Here is a 20851-nt window from a genome sequence, read left to right on the forward strand (position 1 = left end):
TATTGTAACCAATCCACCCAGCTGCGCCGCATAAAACGTGTACTACATTCCCTGATCATATATTGCATTTTCTGTGACATCGTGTCTTCCTAATCACAGGAATGTTTACAGAAGACAATCCAGGACTTTTCTGGCCATCTCTCCCAAAGCCCACTTTGCACTTTCTATCTCTCTTCTCTTCCTCTCTTCTTCTCTTTCTCTCTTTCATTTGCCCCTGGCTGTGCGGCTTTGACACAGGGATTAATGCTGTTCCGGTGGCCATGCCAGTGATGGATGGACAACCGTGGAGAAGGACGAGAGAGAGGGGGAAAGAGAAGGAGGGAAGCGAGAGATCAGCAAAATGCAGAGACTGCTCGGATCACCTGCAAATGAAATGTGCCTGCGAAAGATTGCTGGGTTGTTTTTCACTTCAGACAGAACTGAAGCACTTCCTTAAAAAGCATAATTACACAAAGAGGGACTTAATTAAATTTTAAACAGCCACTCTGATGAAGAGCCCGAGACCTGTATTCATGAACCAATGCAATAATGAATAAGCCTATTAATATACTCTTATAAATCAATTAGCGTACTCTTCTTCAAAGCACACAAAGACTAAGGAAATTGTCCCACCAATTAAAAGGGTGAACTTCAGTAGTCTGGATATAAGTGATCAGTGCCCTTCATTTACAGCCCAAAACACAGTGTGTGTCCCATAAGGAGTGGCACAGAGCATGCTCCCTGGAGACAGATGGAGGGGGGGGGGGTTTGGATGGTGGCGAGGACAGGAACTGCACCCATCAACCTGCCAAGAAAGTACCGAACATACATCAAGCAAGGCCGCAGAATGAATGGTTCTGATATTTAAGTGGTACTGAGTCCTTGGTGTGTGTGTGTGTGTGTGTGTGTGTGTGTGTGTGTCTGTTTTTCAATCAGCGTTTTGAATGGCCTGTGAGTGCAGTTGTGCTGTGACCTGGCCAAGATCAGATAATATGCAGCTCCCTTGCCTTCCTCCCACGTCCATTTGTCATTGGGCCAGCTGTCGGAGGGCTGTGATTGGTTGTTTCAGGAGACAGATAGCCGATAGGCTCTGATTAATAGGTGGGGCTCTGGCGGTTGCTCATTGATCAAGGGAACAGGCCAGAGAGGGGGAAGGGGGGTGATATGCTCTACTGTGCATTTAAATGTGTGTGTTATGTCAGGGTTCACAAATGTAAACTCTAAAACAATAGTTTTTTCCTCGTAATATTTCTATTTGTGGTTTATATTTTATCACCCGTATATAATGTGTGGTGATTCAGTATAACTATATTAATGCAATATAACTAAATGGCAATTGAGGCCAACATAATTATAGTACACTGGGACAGTGATTACTCTCTGTGCGATTAGTGTCCAAGCACAAACTCCACATTTCAGTGTACAGTACTGTGCAGAAGTCTTAGGCACCCTAGACTTTATTATGTATATAAAACAAAAAACATAAAACAAAAAACATATATATATATGTTTGTTTGTTTTTTTGTGTGTGTGTTAGAATAAAAGAACACATTTGAGATTTCCAAATATTCATTTTCCAAAAGATTTAATTTTACAGAGACATTTTTGTATATAATTTTAGAAAGTAACATATTACTGTAACAAATTTACTACTTTTTACATAAAAACTTGATCAAAGCTGTCTGAGATCAGAAGCAAGGAGCCGACCAAAGTCTGCAGAAGAACTGTGGCAAGTTCTCCAACATGCTTGGAACAACCTCCCTGCTGATTGTCTTATAGAACTGCAGGACAGCGTTGGCTATCTCAGAGAAGTGATGCAGTTTTAACGCCAAAGGGTGGTCACAAAAAATATTCAGGTGCCTAAGACTTTTGCACAGTACTGTATACGTATATGTTCTGTGTGAGAAAGAGGGAGAGGGCACCCACGAAGGCTTCTTTAATTCCTGTGAAGGTTTCACAAGGTTCATCATCACTGGTTCACAAATGTAAAAGTGTTATTGCACAGAGAGGAACATGGAATCCACTCAAATGTGCCAGTACAGTGTGTGCGTGTGTGTGTGTATACGTGTGTGTGTATACGTCTGTGTGTGTGTCTGTGCGTGTCTGTGCGTGTCTATATCACTGTGAATGAAGCTTTATCTGCATTTGGATGAAAGGTGTGGCTTGGTGTGTTGTGGTGTATTGTGGTGTGTGTGCGTGCATGTATGTGTGTGTGCCTGCATGTGTGTGTGTGGCTGTGTGTGTGTGTGTGGGGGGGGGGGGGGGGGGGGGGGGTGATTGAGCGCTCTCTGTGGGGGGGTCAGTGCTGGGAGGTCATGACCTGGGTGACCTAGGGGGAGTGGAGCTCATCAATCAGTGAGGGGCAGGACAGAGCAGCAGGGGCAGGACACAGACCCCTCCCAAAATACCACCCCCCTGCCCCACAGGGAGACAGATGGGCCTGGGACAGCATCACACACTCTCACAGAAACACACACACACACACATTTATACATAGGCATACACACACACAGTAACACACACACATTTATACATGGGCATACACTCACACACACAGACACACACACATTTATACATGGGCACACACATACACACTCACACACACTTACGCAGATACGCAGGCTTGCAGGCACACACACATTATCCACTACAGCTCTACACAGGCACACAAAAACACACACGTGAATGCAAAATTACGGTTCCACACAGAGAGACAAACACACACTTCAATTTATAAACAGACATGCACACACACACAGCATACACACACACACACTTATACATGGGCATATACGCACACACACACTAACACACTTACATTTCTATACAGTCATACACACACATACACACACTGCACTTTCATTTTTAAAAGTCTCTCATTACCTAAACAGGAACCAAACCAAACCGTGACTGTAACTGGTCTAATTGTGGATGATATCAGGTTAGCGTGCGAGGACGTATCCTCGGAGACCGTGTTGCCGTACCGCGTTTTTACTCCTCATGGAGCTTCCGCTTTCTATCTATCCCTCCTCCACTCGGCTGTCATCCCTCTCTTTTCTCCTCTCATCCTTTTATCAGCACTGTGTGTGCTGAGCAGAGGCGACTCATAACGGTTCGCCCTTTCCTCTCACTGTACAGGGGAATTAAGTGCTTACCCGCTTTAAAGATGCCATTTTACAGCAGTTCTGTATACCGTTCCTACCCTGCAGATATAGTGTTGATATGGCCTGCCACAGGTGGGGAATCTGCTAGACTCATTTTTTTCCAATCTGTTGGCTTGAAGATATAGAATTACTACATCTACAGCACAGAGCGGTCATCTGTTATGTCTGCATTTCTGGGTAATGTGGGGTAGAATGGGTCCAGACACAAAATCTGGTATTTGAAAGTTTTTTTTACAAGTGCTAACAAATAATTATTGATACCAAGTTCACTTTTTCAAAGCTCTTCACACAGTTAACAGCACTCTATGTGGACCAAACTGCAAACGTTTTTTTCATTGCTTTGAAAAAATGCATTCAATGAACACAGTTCAAAAATCTTTAATTCACTAAACACTCACTTTCAACCACCACCACCAAAAAAAAATTATTTCAAAACGAATACGGACAAGTTGAAACATATGGGCTAAAATTCAGGTTGATAGCAATTTGCTTAGCCACAAATGCTATATTCAAATGCATTCAAAACCCTAAAACAGTTTTCATAATAGTTAGAGAAGCAAAGTGCTGATTGGAGTTTGTGAATTGTGCAGATTGCAAATTGGTTATTGAATAGAACAATCACACCTGATTTAGTTAGAGACCTGCCCAGGTGTTGAAGGAATTTCAATTTCATCTTTGGAATGGTTTTGTTCAAGATGGACCCAAAAAGAAATCCAAAAGTGGGTGAAAGAGGAAGATGGCAGGATGATGGAGGGGGAGAGGGAGAGGAGCACAGATGTGTGGTGTCAGTAGAGGAAAACCAGCATTACTGTACCTGTGACTTCCAGTACCTATTTTCACTAAACTTCAATTTTACTGTATTTGAGTATTGGAATTTTGGTGTCTCATTTTGATGTGTAATGGCTGTATGCCAATAAAACCTTTAATGCAGTTTTTCTATGACTCGTCCCTGTTGCATCCAGTGCAGGTCAAAAGTGTGGACTCACCTTGCCCTTTTCTGCTTTTTTCTATTAATGTTTTATTGTCTCTGTTTTTAATCAAACAATTCATACATGCAGATTCTCAGCTTTTATTAAAGCATATTTTTGTATATATTTGTTTCACAATGTAGTAATTACAGTACTTTTTTATATATAGCCCCGCATTTTAATATTTGAGATAAATTAACATAATGTCAAATAAAATAGTCATGTTTTGTATTTGGTTGAATATTGTTTACATGCCATGACTTCCTGAAGTCTTTGACCTATCGACATCACCAGAATCTGGATATCATATTTTAGGGTTGTTGTACAAGTATACAAAAATGATTTGCATTTGAATGGATCTCTGTGGGAACTGGGGGTGGGACTAGATTCAGCTGTAAATTACGCCAAAACAGTAGGGAATACATTTGTTGGCTAAATGGCTTTATGTCATGAAGGGTCCAAGGTATCTGATGAGCCTCAAACCATCCTGCTGCTGCCAGATATGCTGTAGGACATTTTCCTGTTGAACTCAATGGAAGAATTGTTCAGGAGAAACAACCCTTGAAGTATCGACTGTATATCTAGTAGCAGCATGGTTGTTTGAGGCTGGTTTGATACTTCAAACCCTTGATGACTTAAAGCCATTTAGCCAATAAATTTGTTCCATACTGTATCAGCATAATTTACAGCTGAATCTAGTCCCACAGCACAATTCCCATAAAGATCCATTCAAATGCAAAGTTTTAGTATTGCTTGTAGGACAACCTGAGAATAAGATATCCAGACTCTGGTGATGTTGATAGGTCACAGATATCATGGAATGGACATGCAGCCAAATACAAAACATTATTATTATTATTATTATTATTATTATTATTATTATTATTATTATTATTATTATTATTATTGTTATTATTATTCATTATTATTATTATATTTGACATTATGTTAATTTGTCTCAAACATTGAAATGGGGGAGGGCTACATATAAAAAGAGCTGAAATTACTGTGTATAAATACATTTGAATAAAAGCTGAGAATCTGTACATATGAATTGTTTGGTCACAAACAGTGGAAATAAAACAAAAATAAAACAAAGAAAAAAGCCAGAGAAAGGCAAGGTGCATCCAAACGTATGACTGTTACTTTTTATTGTGGTGCATTCCATAAAATGAAGGTGTGCAATTCTGCTTTATAATGGAAAGTTTGTAAAAAAAAAAAAAAGCCACTATGAATCAAAGAACAAAGTTATCGCTTATGAAGTTACACAAACAAAAGAAAAACTAGAGAGCACAACATGAATTACTCCTTCAAAAACTGTAAGAAAATGCATCTACTGTAATGCCACTGGTTATTAAAGGGTTTTTTTTTATCATTGTGCTATGATTGACAAAGTATTCTTGTTGGAAGAATTCTTGCTGGTGTTTTGGTGAATGAATATATTTTGAGACACATTTGTAGTGTTTTAATCGCTGTGGTGCATTTGGGGTATGAAATGAACTGTTGTGCCAAGCTGCGTGTTGGTGCTGAGAGTTGTGTGAAGAGTTTTGAAAAAGTGGACTCAGTATTGAAGAACGCTGGTTAGCAATTGTAAAAACAAAAAAAAATGAATAAATAAATGAATTGTCACTGTCTGGTCAGGTGTTACTTACCAGACCAAAGGTGGACCCAGTTAGTATATGCACAGGAGCTTGAGGGCAGCTACAAGCTTAATTGCCTGTGTGAAGCACTTTCATATTTTCACTGCAAATGTGAAGGTGCTATTTATACAAGATGCGCTAGTATGGAGAAAAGAATTAGCGGTGCATCAGCAGTTTCATGACATAATAGAGGATACTGTTCCTGAAAAGCTAGTGCGCGTCAGCTGACCCGGTCGCCGTTGTTCAGGCTCTGCTAACTCAAACCCCCAGGTACTGCCCGTGACCTGCCGCTTTCCGGCCCATGACCCGAGGCAGGGTCGGCCCTTCAAAGCCCTGCTCACTCCCAGGCCTGGCTTGTGCCAAGGGCCGTCGGTGTAACCCCAAACTTTCTGCCATCCTGATAAGCCTCTGTGTGCTTCACAACTAGGCCTCTCTTTGTGTGTGTGCGTGTATGTGTGTGTGTGTGTTCAGGTGACTGCATTTGCGTAGGCAGGTAGGTGTCTGCTTATCTGTGTCTGCGTTTGTGAGTGTGTATTCAAGTGACTGCGGCAGGTATGTGTGTGCTTATGTGTGTGTGTGTGTGTGTGTGTGTGTGTGCATACCCTCTTTTTGGAGTCAGTAGAGGGTGCAGTGTCTTTGCTGCTGAGAGAAAGCAGTGTGTATCTGCTCTGATATGCAGCAGTGGCTGCTCTATGAGGCTGTACATAGACACCCCGTGTCTCACGTTGTGGGTGTGTGGGGTGAGGCAGGGGTTGCCCAGCTGAGTGCCCAGTCAGACATTTTCATTCTGTAGGGTTTTCCCAAAGTGGAGCAGGGCCCCTTTCCAGGTTTACACTTTTACCAATGTACAACTTCTACAGCAAGCGCCATAATATTTGGGACAAATCATTTCTTTTTGTTTTTGCCTCTGTATTCTCATATTTTATTTAAGGCTCTTAAATAATGTTCTTCTTAATGATGTTCCAAACAGTTGATTTTTCTAAAGCCTATTGTTTGGCCTATGTCTCTGACTGTGTTTTTCGTATTGCTCAGCCTCATAAAGGCTTCCTAGACTTCCACTGGCACAACTCTGGTGCTCATGTTGACAAACGCCAGTAGCCGGCAAAAGCCTCGAATCAGGACTAGATACTGAAACTATATACAATACCTACCCTGGTGGAAAATCTAGCTATGACCAGCTTGAAATAATACTAGCTACCAGCTGTTTCAAAACATAGCTTGAGCTGGTCAAACATGTTGAGTATGGAGCTGGGTGTTTTTTCAGGGTATACCTGCACTAAAGAAAGCAATTGAACGCACCTGACTAATCAGAAACATTGGCGAAACCATTCGTTCCGGACTTTATAATTTATGAATAGTTTGATTAAAAATGGAGTAGTAGTGCACAGTGAAATGAAGAATAAATATTTGTTCCAAACATTTTAGAGCTCATTGTAAGCGCTTTCCCACATTAGACACTGGCAGGTGGGCTTCAGGCCAGACACTTTTTGCTTGTTGTCCGTACCTCCTGATCAGGGATCAGTATATACCAGGGGTAGGCAACCCTGGTCCTGGAGTGCCAGTGGCGTTTCTGGTTTTTGTTCCATCTGAGCTTGAGTATCACAAGGTTTTGATGAATTATTAAAAGTCTGAGCCTAAGTATTCTGAATGGTGAAATGCTGGTCACCTGCATTACTTAAACCGGATTACTTCGAATTAATCCTGTTATGTAGTTATAGGGTTTGGGTGGAGCAAAGACCAGGACCATGTCTGGCACTGCTGGACCAGGGTTGCCTACCCCAGGATTTGGACTGTAAACTGTTCCACACAACCAAATGTTCAGTGTAAATTAAACTCTGATGGAGTAGTCCTAATACAGTACACATCATCCTCATGTGATTCTCATAAGCACCGTTAAAGAGTTTAACACTTTGAGAGTTGATGTAACACTAGCATACGTTTCCATGGTTCCGGCTCCCTCATCTCATTTCCTGCCTTCAGTGATATATATATATATATATATATATATATATATTTTTTTTTTTTTTTTACTGCATTAAGTACATTCAATTATTCAAATGAATCAAAGTGGATGTGATTACTCAGTGCCTAAGGATTTAATGTAGTCGTCAAGCGCTTTCAATCAGACAATAATTCATTCCCAGCTCTTTACAGTAATGCACTGTGTGTGCAATACTGGTTCTAAATGCGTTATTGGTCCGTAGAGGCGTAAGTCTCCTGACTGAAGAGGTTTTTTGAAGGTGGTTTGTTACAGAAGTCCATGGGAACATTAAGATACCCATTGCATTTGCTCACATGTGACAAACTGGAAAGGGAATGCAAGAAAGCAAAGGGAATCACAGTTTTTAATATGGCCACTGCCTTTATGTATATAGAACAACAGCACCACCATCTGGCAATGTGATGAACTGCAAATGAGCGCAGCATGATTCAGATAAAGGAATTTCGTCGAAAAGAAACACGCCACCCAGTGGAGAAATTGAGTACACACAGTCACATACTGCCAAGCGGTATTTCAGAAAAAAAGATCGTGCTTAGAATCCAAATTAGATAAGTGATTACACTCATTATGCCTATTCTTCAATAAAAGCCACACATACAACTAAAACTTTCTAACAAATTTTTAAAATAAAATGTTTAGCACCTACTTGAAATGTGTGTGTGTGTGTGTGTGTGTGTGTGTCTGTGTCTGTGTCTGTGTCTGTGTCTTGTCTGTGTGAGAGAGGCAGTTTGCATGCACGTGCGTGCATGTGTGTTGGGAGAGAGTGGGGGTGAACACATGTTAATCCTCTATGTATGTAAACTTCACTAGTTCTCTGTTTTTTTAAATGGCACAACAAAGCTCCTACAACAGACTCCTGTAGTCTTACCATCAAATTCAACCAGATCTCTCTGAGTTCAGCTGCAACTACAAGGCTTCAATTACGAGGCTCACGGTGCAGTAATTTTGTTCTTGCAGGCTGACTACTGGTTTGACAAGAATTATTATTATATGTTGATTTAGGGTTGCTATTTCTTTAGGATTGCCGTTCCCCATGTTCATGTCATGTTGATCCCAGCTTTCCCAAATTTATTTTTAGCTATAAAGGATGACAACATCCAAATTACATCTTACTACATGTTTTTTTAGAAATATCACTAAGCACTCTCTGAAATGCTGAAATATGGAAAAATGTGGTTAAATATGGTTATGGTAAGTTTGTGGGATGGCGTGTTTTTAGGGGACTAGTTGCAGCGGTTCAAGCCTTGCGGTCTCTCAGTTGATTGGTCACTCAGATCAGTCATCAGTCAGATGATTGGTCACTCAGATCAGTAATCAGTCAGATGATTGGTCACTCAGATCAGTAGTCAGTCAGTTGATTGGTCACTCAGATCAGTAGTCAGTCAGTTGATTGGTCACTCAGATCAGTAGTCAGTCAGTTGATTGGTCACTCAGATCAGTAGTCAGTCAGATGATTGGTCACTCAGATCAGTAGTCAGTCAGATGATCTGGCTGATTGGCTGATTGGTTCTCCCAGGCCGCAAACTTCAGCCACTTGGTGACGTGCATCTCAATCTCCTGTGCAAGAGCAGCATGGGAAACAGAGATTTACAGGGGGAAGAGACACACTCCCACCCCCACCCATTCACTGTGCTACACGTATTCATTCCTATTCACCGTGTGCTTCTCAGCCTTACAACGTTAATGTGCACTCATAACCCATGGTATGCGTTATGTGCATTTATGGGAACATGAGCCCTTTCTTTCTCTTTAATATTCTCCACAAAGTCACTTCCCACCGTGTCCTGCATTCTGTGAAAGGCATAGCATCAGCAGGTCACTGTGTCTCTTTGTGTCAGTACTCTTTCACGTTTGCGCTTGTAAGCGAGATTTTAAAATGTTCTGGAAACTTTAGAAACATAATACAACTGAGTTTGTGTGTCCGAGAGAGTAGCTTTAAAGTCGTTTTTTCCTATCTCATTATAAACTGACTAGCAAGAATGGCCCAACATAAACTACGCGAAAGGGAGATGCGGTGTAATTACGTATGTGCATAATTAACATAAAGCAGAGAATGATCGATGGCAGTAATGAGCAACAGATGATTTGCGTTGAAAACGAAACAAAAGGAGGAGTGATTGCATCGTTCCCCACAGTCTCACCCGGTGCGCCTCTATGAGAGAGGGCGGGTCCTCGGTGTGGGCGGACCTCATGTCGGCGCAGTGGGCGGTGCCGTTGATGAGGATGGCTCTGTCCCTGTCTGCCCTCGCTGTGCCGTTACTGAGCATGCTCAGTTCGTGCCAGGGGTCGATGTTGCCTGTGGAGGGCGGGTGGAAAGTTCCGGTTAACGCCGCACAACTCTCCTGCTCCTCCTGGCACGGCTCGTTCCGATGCAGGCCGGTCCCGCACCCTCAGCTCATGTTCGAGTTAATTGCGTTCATTGAGTAATTAATGAGCTCACATGTAAAATATTTACAAAAAAGTGCGAAGGCATTGGCCGGTTCCCACACAGTTAATGGTAAATGGTGAATGGTAAATGGCAGGCATTTATATAGCGCCTTTATCCAAAGCGCTGTACAATTGATGCTTCTCCATTCGCCCATTCATACACACACTCACACACCGACGGCGATTGGCTGCCATGCAAGGCCCCGACCAGCTCATCAGGAGCATTTGGGGGTTAGGTGTCTTGCTCAGGGACACTTCGACACAGCCCGGGCGGGGGATCGAACCGGCAACCCTCCGACTGCCAGACGACTGCTCTTACTGCAGCCATGTTGCCCCCATGAGTGCTACCACACAACGGCTGAGGAGAATCTCAATGAGGAGCAGAGAGATCCGAAGGATAATACTGAACCTCTTGAATTCAGAATATTAATTGAGCAAATGTATGCTAAAATTCAGTTCATAATGGTGCACTATATTACTTTTACTGCTTTCTTAATAAAGCAACTTCATTCAAATAGTTTAAAATAATAACATATTTTCAGAAATGCGTACTCAGAAATATGAAAAATCATTAGAATTTGTATCCAAATGTCATCACTTGCAAAAAATTGTATTTCATTACATTTAATCAGTACATTTGTATGTACTTACTTAATTTTAAATAAAGAATTACTTTTGACAAAGAAGATTGAAATTTACCAATGTCCATCCTTACCATTGACGTACAGCACCCTGTGCGTTTGGGGGTGATCGCCTCCGTAGAAATGGTTGGTGAACGCAACGATGGAGGGCAGTTTGCTCAGGGGCACACCGAATAGCAGGGGGCACAGTTCCGCCTGAGAATTCAGGGTCATCATGCGGGAGAAGGGGCAGCTGGCGTCCTCACAGGTCTGGTCTGTACAGGCAGGCAGGGCTCAGAGTCACGTTCACACACCCGGAACGGGACCGCGTGCAGGACACACTCCTGTACACAGCAAGGCTCAAACAGACGCACGCTGCAGACAGGCTTCACTGGACGCCTGACAGCACGCTGCGCTCTACTGCCCTGACACCATGCTGCGCTCTACTGCCCTGACACCATGCTGTGCTCATTCAGTTACTGCCCTGACACCACGCTGTGCTCATTCAGTTACTGCCCTGACAGCACGCTGTGCTCTACTGCCCTGACACCACGCTGTGCTCTACTGCCCTGACACCACGCTGCGCTCTACTGCCCTGACACCACGCTGTGCTCTACTGCCCTGACAGCACGCTGTGCTCTACTGCCCTGACACCACGCTGCGCTCTACTGCCCTGACACCACGCTGCACTCTACTGCCCTGACAGCACGCTGCACTCATTCAGCTACTGCCCTGACACCACGCTGTGCTCATTCAGCTACTGCCCTGACACCACGCTGTGCTCATTCAGTTACTGCCCTGACACCACGCTGCACTCTACTGCCCTGACAGCACGCTGCACTCATTCAGTTACTGCCCTGACACCACGCTGCACTCTACTGCCCTGACACCACGCTGCGCTCTACTGCCCTGACACCACGCTGCGCTCTACTGCCCTGACACCACGCTGCACTCTACTGCCCTGACAGCACGCTGCACTCATTCAGTTACTGCCCTGACACCACGCTGCACTCTACTGCCCTGACACCACGCTGCGCTCTACTGCCCTGACACCACGCTGCGCTCTACTGCCCTGACACCACGCTGCGCTCTACTGCCCTGACACCACGCTGCACTCATTCAGTTACTGCCCTGACAGCACGCTGCACTCTACTGCCCTGACAGCACGCTGCACTCATTCAGTTACTGCCCTGACACCACGCTGCACTCTACTGCCCTGACACCACGCTGCGCTCTACTGCCCTGACACCATGCTGTGCTCATTCAGTTACTGCCCTGACACCACGCTGTGCTCATTCAGTTACTGCCCTGACACCACGCTGCACTCTACTGCCCTGACAGCACGCTGCACTCTACTGCCCTGACAGCACGCTGCACTCTACTGCCCTGACAGCACGCTGCACTCATTCAGCTACTGCCCGGTCCTTTTACAGCACCAAGGATGCAATCTCATAAAGAGCTTTGTTTGTCCAAAGTTGTCCAGAGATTTCACAGACGCTAAACTTGATTTACAGGAAATCATGAATTAAGAAAAGGCGTGCCATGGGTGCTCATGCTAGCATGTCACTGTTTTTTTACAGTTCTAACAGGAAACTTGCTCAAGGACGTGCTCAGAGTGGCTGTGTAAAGTCAGAGGTGTTGGGCGTGGGCTTGTGAGCACGCAGATGCATTTCTGTATGTGCATCTTATTTCTATTTTTTTCATTTAATGCTACCTTGTTTAATAAAAATATCAACTTCAAAATTTCTCAGCAAACTTTTGAGCAGTAGTGTAAATCATGAATATTGTGAAAATCAATTTTGGGAAATGCCATACATTCTTTAGACTCAACAGATACTTAGTCTTAATGTTTTCCTCTCAGTCTCCTGACTTGTAAAAGCTGAGCATTATAATTTCATGCATCTAATGAAAATTTCCATGTGACTTTGGACAATATAGTGGCACTGTACTATAATACACTGGAAATGGAGATGCTACCAGCCAGAACCACCTGTGGTCCAGAAGGACAGAGGACGTAAGCAGGGCATGAGCTGCATATCTGGTATCTAGTTTATCGTATCGCTGATCGACTCACAGAAGCCAAACTCGGTGCAGGTCTGATAAAACCACTGGCGTTCGCCGACGCCTTTGCCTGTTAAGGGGCTGGTGTTATTGAGCTCCATAATGTTCTTCGCGTGAGAGGCCTGCAGGCAGGGCTCCTTTGTCACGTCCAGGTAGACCTAACAGAGACATGGGACAAAACTGAAACTGTACACTGGTGTAAAACCCAGCTGTGACCAGCTTGACATTACCAGCTACCAGCTGTTTCAAAACCTAGCATGAACATGTCAGTAACAGTCTGCGGCGATGCAGGAATGTGTACACGCGGGAAAGTAAGTGTCCTTAAAGGGCCCATGTTGTGGAAAATTACTTTTCCCTTGCTATGTGATTATAAAGGAGTTGGAGGTGTTATAGAAACACTGTGAAGGTATAAAAAAATGCGCAGTCCTCAAATAAATCCCCACAATCCGTACGGAGAAAGTGTGCACGTAAACACGCCGTTTGGAATTCCGTGAAGTAGTGACATCACAACGATACGTTCGTTTGCTTCAGCGCGGCACACCTTCAAGCTGGAAACAAATCCAAATGCTCAGTCAGTTGATGGGAGCCAGCCAATCAGGGCAGAGGTTTGTTGACGTCAATGGGCCTTAAAGTCACAGTCTCCAAAACAGCCTGTTCGTTGTAAAGCTCATAAGAGGTGCTTGAGAATGGACGTTTAAAACTGGATCGATTGTTTTTGGTACTTAAAACCCACACGAACGCCTTCTTATGGATGTCAGGACCTAAAATAAAACACGACATGGGCAGGAATAAGAACGTGAGAAACAGAACAAACCTTGACTAGTTTCATCAGCCTATCGTAAGCCTCTTCCTCCTGCTCGAACTCCTCGCTCTTATTGGTTATGAGGGTGCAGAGCTTCTCGATGGTCATTGGCGCCCCCTCTCCGTCATACTGGACGGTGCCCATGACGATGTCGGCCAGGCTCTGGATCAGCTCCGTCTGGTCCTCTGGCCCCTCCAGAGGCTCACAGCTGCTGAAGTCCTTCCCCGCCTGCGTCTCATTGCCCCCCAGGAGCTTGGCCTCCACGGCAGCGAAGGCCTCCCAAACGTCACTCACACACTGATACACAGACACACACACAGTTAATACACACACACACACACACACACACACACACACACACACACACACACACACTGCACTCATACACTGATACACACACACACACACTGCACCCATACACTGATACACACTCATACACACACAGTTAATACACACACACACACACACACACACACACACACACACGGCACCCATACACTGATACACACACATACACACACAGTTAATACACACACACAAACACACACACACACAGTTAATACACACACACACACCGCATCCACACACTGAGAGACACACACACAGTTAATATACACACACACCACACCCATACAGTTAATACATGCACACATGCACATACAGTTAATACACACACCACACCCATACAGTTAATACATGCACACATGCACACACAGTTAATACACACACTGAGACAAACACAGTTAATACACACACACATACAGTCAATACATACACACACACACACACACAGTTAATACGTACACACACACATAGAGTTAACACACACACACATAAGCTATGGTAGCACACAAACACATACACATTCATGAACCAATGCAAATGTGTACACAAAATAGACATATAACCTCATACAGGTGTCAGTAATTACTGGAGTCAGTAATGCACAGGTGTCAGTTATCACTGGAGTCAGTAATGCACAGGTGTCAGTAATCACTGGAGTCAGTAATGCACAGGTGTCAGTAATCACTGGAGTCAGTAATGCACAGGTGTCAGTAATCACTGGAGTCAGTAATGCACAGGTGTCAGTAATCACTGGAGTCAGTAATGCACAGGTGTCAGTAATCACTGGAGTCAGTAATGCACAGGTGTCAGTAATCACTGGAGTCAGTAATGCACAGGTGTCAGTAATCACTGGAGTCAGTAATGCACAGGTGTCAGTAATGCACAGGTGTCAGTAATCACTGGAGTCAGTAATGCAGTAATGTGTCACTTACCTTCATTGAGCCCCCGACATTGGGATTCATCAGACTTTCCCCGACCACCTAAATCAGAACACATCCCGTTCATTAAACCTGAAAAAGCGCTCTTTACACTCTCAGCTGAAATGTGTGGCAGTCTGGAGGTGTAGCCACGCTGGAATGTTACCTTGTTGTAGGTGGAGAAGTCCAGCTTGGCTTTAATGGGGGCAGAAGAAGCCACAGCCCCGTAGACCAGGTGAGGAAACTGGAAGGACAGCAGGAGTCTGTATGACTGCTGAACACGTGCTGGACAGAAATCAGCACGGACCACAGTACCGACACAGACAGGAGGAGTGTACAGACAGTGTACAGACACTAGCGTAGGCATTGGCACAAGAACTATCAAAGACACTAGTAAAAACGAATCAACTCTCAGAAATAAAGTAACAGCGGAGGTACATAAAGTAACAGTGGATGTATGCTGAAAGAACAAAAAAGGTACAGATTAATTACACTGAGAAATTTATTAGGTATTTATCAGACTTTTTTATTTTTTACTTATTTGTCTTCTGCTGCTGTAGTCTATCCACTTAAGAGGTCTGATGCATTGTGTGTTCAGAGATGCTCTTCTGCATACCACTGTTGTAATTTGTGGTTATTTGCATTATTGTCACCTTCCTGTCAGCCCTGACCAGTCTGGCCCTTCTCCTCTGACCTCTCTCATTAACGTGTTTTTACCTGCAGAACTGCTGCTCACTGGATGTTTTTTTGTTTTTCGCACCATTGTCTTCAAACTCTAGAGAATGTTTTGTGTGAAAACATCTGTTGAGATACTCAAACCACCCTATCTGGCACCAACAATCATTCCACGGTCAAAGTCACTTAGAACACATTTCTTCCCTTCCCTTTCTGACATTTGGTATGAAAAACAGCTGAACCTCTTGACCACATGGCTTTTATGCATTTAATTGTTGCCACATTATTGGGTCATTTAATATTTGCATTAACAAGCTGGTGTACAGGTTTACCTAATAAAGCATTCACTGAGTGTATATATTATTGGCTAGGGGTACAGCGACAAGCATTTGTACCTTTTTAGGCACTTTATTTCTGAGAGTTTATCACAGACACTGGCAAAAACAATATCACAAAAACTGTGACAAAAACCGGCACAGATTTTACAACAGACACAGGCACGGACTCTACAGCAGACACTGGTACAGACTCTACAACAGACACAGGTACAAGTACTAACATCACTATAGGCCGTGGCTATAGCAGCCTATCGGCGTTCAGGCAAATAGAGCTCACAGCTGTCCATCTGTTATGTGTGTCAGTGTCTAAGTGGCAGTTCCAATGGGTGTCAAATGTCTATCATTCGGCTGGGATTGTGACAGCCAATCAGCAGTTGTGTTAGTTAGTGGGCGTGGCCGGGAGGCGGCGAGCGCGTACCTTCCCGCGGAACCAGGCGGACAGGGAGCCGGGGTAGGAGCCTCCGAAGCTGATCCAGGTGTTCCTGTGGGTCAGCTTGTACTTCTGGCTGATGAACTTGTGGAAGGATACCAGGTCCACCAGACTGTGAGGAAGAACATGCACACGGAGCGAACCTTAAAGGACAGCACCACCTCCGGCATCGCCCCAAAGAATTTACATTACATTACAGTTATTTAGCTGACACTTGTATCCAAACGACTTGTGGTTGATTGGACAAAGCAGGTCCCCCTGGAGCAATGTGGGGTTAAGGGCCCAACAGCTGCATGGATCTTATTTTGGCTACACCGGTGCTTGAACCACTAACCTTCCAGGTCCCAGTCATGTACCTTAGCCACTCGGCTATAGGCTGCCCCTAATCCCATAATCCGTTCCTTACTACTCTCTCTTTCCACCTATCCTCATTGCTATTGGTTTGACCCCCAGTTGTCTGCACAATTCCCCCCAGAATAACTAAACTATGGACCCGCTGTTTCTTTTTTACACTCTTCGCACCTTTTCCTTTACTTTCTCCCTTCAGTGTCCACCCATACTGGCCTATAAAAATACTTTTACCAGCCACAGTAAAAAAAAAAAGTGGTATAATGACTGAGTCCGCAGTCTGGTTGGCCAACTGCAGTCGATGGCTAATGTGGAACTGGAAGGGTTAGTGACCATCATGCCAAACCTCCAGAGCCCGATTAGCGGGGACAGGCTCATTCTCATCAGCCCTATCCCTCCACCTCTCGGCCTCACTCACTTATGTTGGCTGCGCAGGTAGCGCAGATTGTCGATCTCCAGGCCATCTGGATTGATGCTCTCCCCGTAGAAGCGGTGCTCCAGAGCCACAAGCAGGGCGCCGTGCTCCTCTGCCATCTCCACATGGTGACCTGGGAGCGGGACCAAAGGGCTAGAGCAGCTACCGGACCGGACATTAGAATTATATGGTTCTAACATGAGCGTATATATGTCTTGAAGATGTTTGTATCGGTCAATTTGACGGTGTCTGTCATTTTGATCTGTGAAGAACTGCCCAACTGCATTTCAGTTTTGCATTTACCGCATTAGGATGTAAAAGCTTTGAAGCTCAATAACACAGAACTACACCGAACGCTGATAGAACCGTATGATTCCAAGGACACAAGGACAGGCATGGCAAAATGTGGAGGAGAGATGGAGGGGTAGAGGAGAGATAGAGGGGTGAGGGAGAGGTAGAGAGATGTGAGGGAGAGATGGAGGGGTAGAGGAGAGATAGAGGGGTGAGAGGGAGAGGTAGAGAGATGTGAGGGAGAGATGGAGGGGTAGAGAGATGGAGGGGTAGAGGGTTGTGAAGGAGGGGTGCAGAGAGGAGGGGTGGAGAGTGGTTCAGCCGACCTGTGAGAACACTGTACATGGAGAGAGCCGCTTCTCCTCCAATGTACAGGAACACTGGACCATGAGGATCCTTCCAGTATGCCTCATTGATAAAATACCTCTGTGTGAGAGAGAGAGAGAGAGAGAGAGAGAGAGAGAGAGAGAGAGAGAGAGAGAGAGAGAGAGGAGGATAATTTACATTTAAAAATTTAAATTTTAAAAACTAACTTTCATAACCTTACTTTTAAATGTATTGTATCCATTATCCATACTTTTATTGATGTCCTGTTTCTTTGGCCTGTGCTTTGCACAATTTGCTGGAGAAGTGCATTAGAAATCATCATTATTTATGACACTCACTGTGACAACATGAAATGTATACAACTAGATATTTACCAAATTTGGGTCAAGTATCTTTCCTTGTATCTTAACTTGCTACTGCAGTCGCACCTGAGAAGCAAATCTATAACTTTGGAGTTTCAAGCCCAGTGTCCTTACAATTATGCTGTTTTGCTGCCATACACAGTAGTTATTTATATACAGACCTTGTAAAGGTGGAAATATTTGAGAGGCCTACAGGTCTGGGAATAGGATAAGTGCAAGCTTTGGTACTCCTCTTTGTTGTATGCGTGCTGTGCGTGTGCTACACTCTACTTGGCTATTTATGTTGCTGTTATAGCGTGTATGCAGGCTTTGCCGTACTTGTGGAAACGTGTCCGAGGTTTCGATAAAAGGGTCCAGTGGTTGTATGATGACGCCCTGCTGGACGTCGTTCGCGTGCGCTTTTCCCGACATGGCGCGCATCAGCAGATGTTCGTGTGCCCTCTGGTACTGGGCGCGATGCACGTACTCCTTCATCTTTCTCATAACTCGCCCTGCAGGACAATGGCGACATGTTTAACGCGAAGACAATTTGGTTTCGACAACAAAAACGGAACTGGCGCCAGGAGACACATTTGAAAATTCCACGGTATTCATTGTCAAGCCAGTAGTCAGGAGCAGTGTGCGAGGTCACATCTTATCAATTTAGAACTTGCGTCCACCGTATCTCAATTTTAACGAATCCAGATGAGGCTGTCGCCTTCATTAGGCATTGCTAATGTTTTGGATACGTTCATGTTTATTTATCTGCACCAGATAACGCTGCTAGCCTCAGATGACCCACTTATCGGCGCCAGTCATAACGTGTTTATTTGGGTTTCCTAACAAGCCGCATCACGCAGATTAGGCTATTTATGTATTCATTTATTTATCGTAGTCGTTTATAGATATTTAACGCATTAGAAATTTGGTTTAAAAAATACATTTCAGTCATAGTTTGTACGGGTTTTATTGTAGTCTACACACAGTAAATAAACTGTATATACATGTCTAGTATGTTATTCAATTACACTGTAGCTATATTACCTCACATAATGTAAGCCAACATAGCCTACTCGTAGTGAAACCAGCTCCTATGGTCCTTGAGCTTTTTCTAAAAACGGGAAGTGAAATGTGAAAGTGAACACAGACCCTGCGCATTACTATGTAGGCTACACCAGATGGTTTCCATTTTTAGAAATATATTTTGAGACTTTTTCGTATTGAAAAGATCATATATTTAAACATGTAATATGAATTAAATAGTGTATGCTAATATATGCTCAAACCACCCTGTCTGGCACCAAAAATCAATCCACGTCACATGTGGCTGAATCTCTCAGCCCCTTTCACACTGGATCACAGCGTAAATGTGGCTGAAACGCTATGGTGTCTCTCCTGCGTTCACACTGGATCATTGGGTGAATGTGGCTGAAACGCTATGGTCTCTCTCTCCTGCGTTCACACTGGATCATTGGGTGAATGTGGCTGAAACGCTATGGTCTCTCTCCTGCGTTCACACTGGATCATTGGGTGAATGTGGCTGAAACGCTATGGTCTCTCTCCTGCATTCACACTGGATCACAGCGTGAATGTGGCTGTCCTTGTGCACACTAGTAAGTGTCAGGTTGTCTCTTGACTCTTGACTCTTGAAAGGTACAGATGAACACAATGGACCATATGCCAAAATTGACAATGAAAAAGAAGCAAATGGGTTCAAATTTGGAAATCAAACCAGATTGTTCATTGTTTTTCTGCAACTCCAGTTAAAAAACATCACAGAATCAGCAAAACAATTTTTCACAGGTATAAACTGTTTCAGCAAAAAGAGAACATACTTGTATTCAAATAAAATTTGTATTAAAAAGACAATTTATTTGATTTAATTTAATTTGTCATTGCATTTAGGTGGGGAAAAAAGCAGTTGTATTTTCCTATCCCTGGAACATAATTCAGGTCTGAAGTGGTGAAAATATCTGTTGATTACATAGCAGAAGACAAAATGACTTCATAATGAGGAACTTCCAACACAGGTTACGACTCAAATAAGAAAGCCTAGTATGGTTCTGCGATCACGTCTAATTCAGTCGTGACTGATTTATTTGACCTGTTTTAAACAGATTCTTTGAATAGCTCACCTGATTGGGCGAAGTTGATAAGTAGCAGGAGATACGCGCAGCGGACGAGAGGGAGATTCATGTCGACTTCCACCTGATATCACGCCCAATTCGGAAGATGAAAACTTCGCTTGTGACAGGTATTCTGATACAATCGGCCACTGGTCTCCCGACTACTATGTTCAGCAACAGCGAGGGGCAGGGGATCCTGTTTAACTAGCTGAAGTGCGGTTTTGGCACAGCATTAAGAAGTAGACCTGATCGCCAAATTCGTGTGGAAGCAAGTTGTTCCTGTCTTGGCAACTTCTCAAAATACAAGCGAAGCTAGATTCGTTCAGTCCGCAAAATGACGCAAACTAAAATCCCCCTTTTCTGAGAAATGCTGACAGCTTTTTTTTTTCGCGAAACACCTCGCTAAAGCCCAACTGCTTTCACCACTATGGCCACCACACTACAACGCACACGAGTAAAGATCCAGAGATCCTAAGATCCAGAAAAACACGATACTATGTACGTTTGTTGGAGTGCTTTATCCAATGCCAAATAATATAGACACGAATTAATTGAACTTCCCGTACTCATTCACTCTCAGCGGTCATGACACAGCCACACCAGGTACGGCAGCAGGAGTACATGACAAAACGGAT

At 43.9% G+C, this 20851-nt stretch overlaps 1 protein-coding gene across 1 annotated transcript; it reads right to left on the minus strand.

Annotated features, from left to right (window-relative positions):
- Window positions 1-8078: 8078 nt before the first annotated feature.
- prss16 (serine protease 16) lies at window positions 8079-20520 on the minus strand. Its single transcript, XM_061217747.1, has 12 exons — window positions 20226-20520; window positions 18430-18602; window positions 17749-17848; window positions 17135-17264; window positions 16357-16480; window positions 15092-15169; window positions 14941-14988; window positions 13676-13960; window positions 12875-13019; window positions 10896-11075; window positions 9895-10049; window positions 8079-9310 (listed from the first exon to the last, which is right to left on the minus strand). Exons 1-12 carry the CDS (start codon window positions 20284-20286, stop codon window positions 9221-9223), a joined length of 1569 nt encoding a protein of 522 aa, XP_061073731.1. The 5' UTR covers window positions 20287-20520; the 3' UTR covers window positions 8079-9220.
- Window positions 20521-20851: the final 331 nt, after the last annotated feature.

Source organism: Conger conger, chromosome 13 (genome assembly GCF_963514075.1).
Source record: "Conger conger chromosome 13, fConCon1.1, whole genome shotgun sequence".
Lineage (NCBI taxonomy): Eukaryota > Metazoa > Chordata > Actinopteri > Anguilliformes > Congridae > Conger > Conger conger.

Coding starts and splice junctions, on each gene's coding strand:
- prss16 (XM_061217747.1), bottom strand. CDS start 20,286: ATGAATCTCCCTCTCGTCCGCTGCGCGTATCTCCTGCTACTTATCAAC. Junction 17,849..18,429: donor CCTCGGACACGTTTCCACAA/GTACGGCAAAGC, acceptor TCTCTCACACAG/AGGTATTTTATCAATGAGGC. Junction 16,481..17,134: donor TACCTGCGCAGCCAACATAA/GTGAGTGAGGCC, acceptor TCTTCCTCACAG/TCTGGTGGACCTGGTATCCT.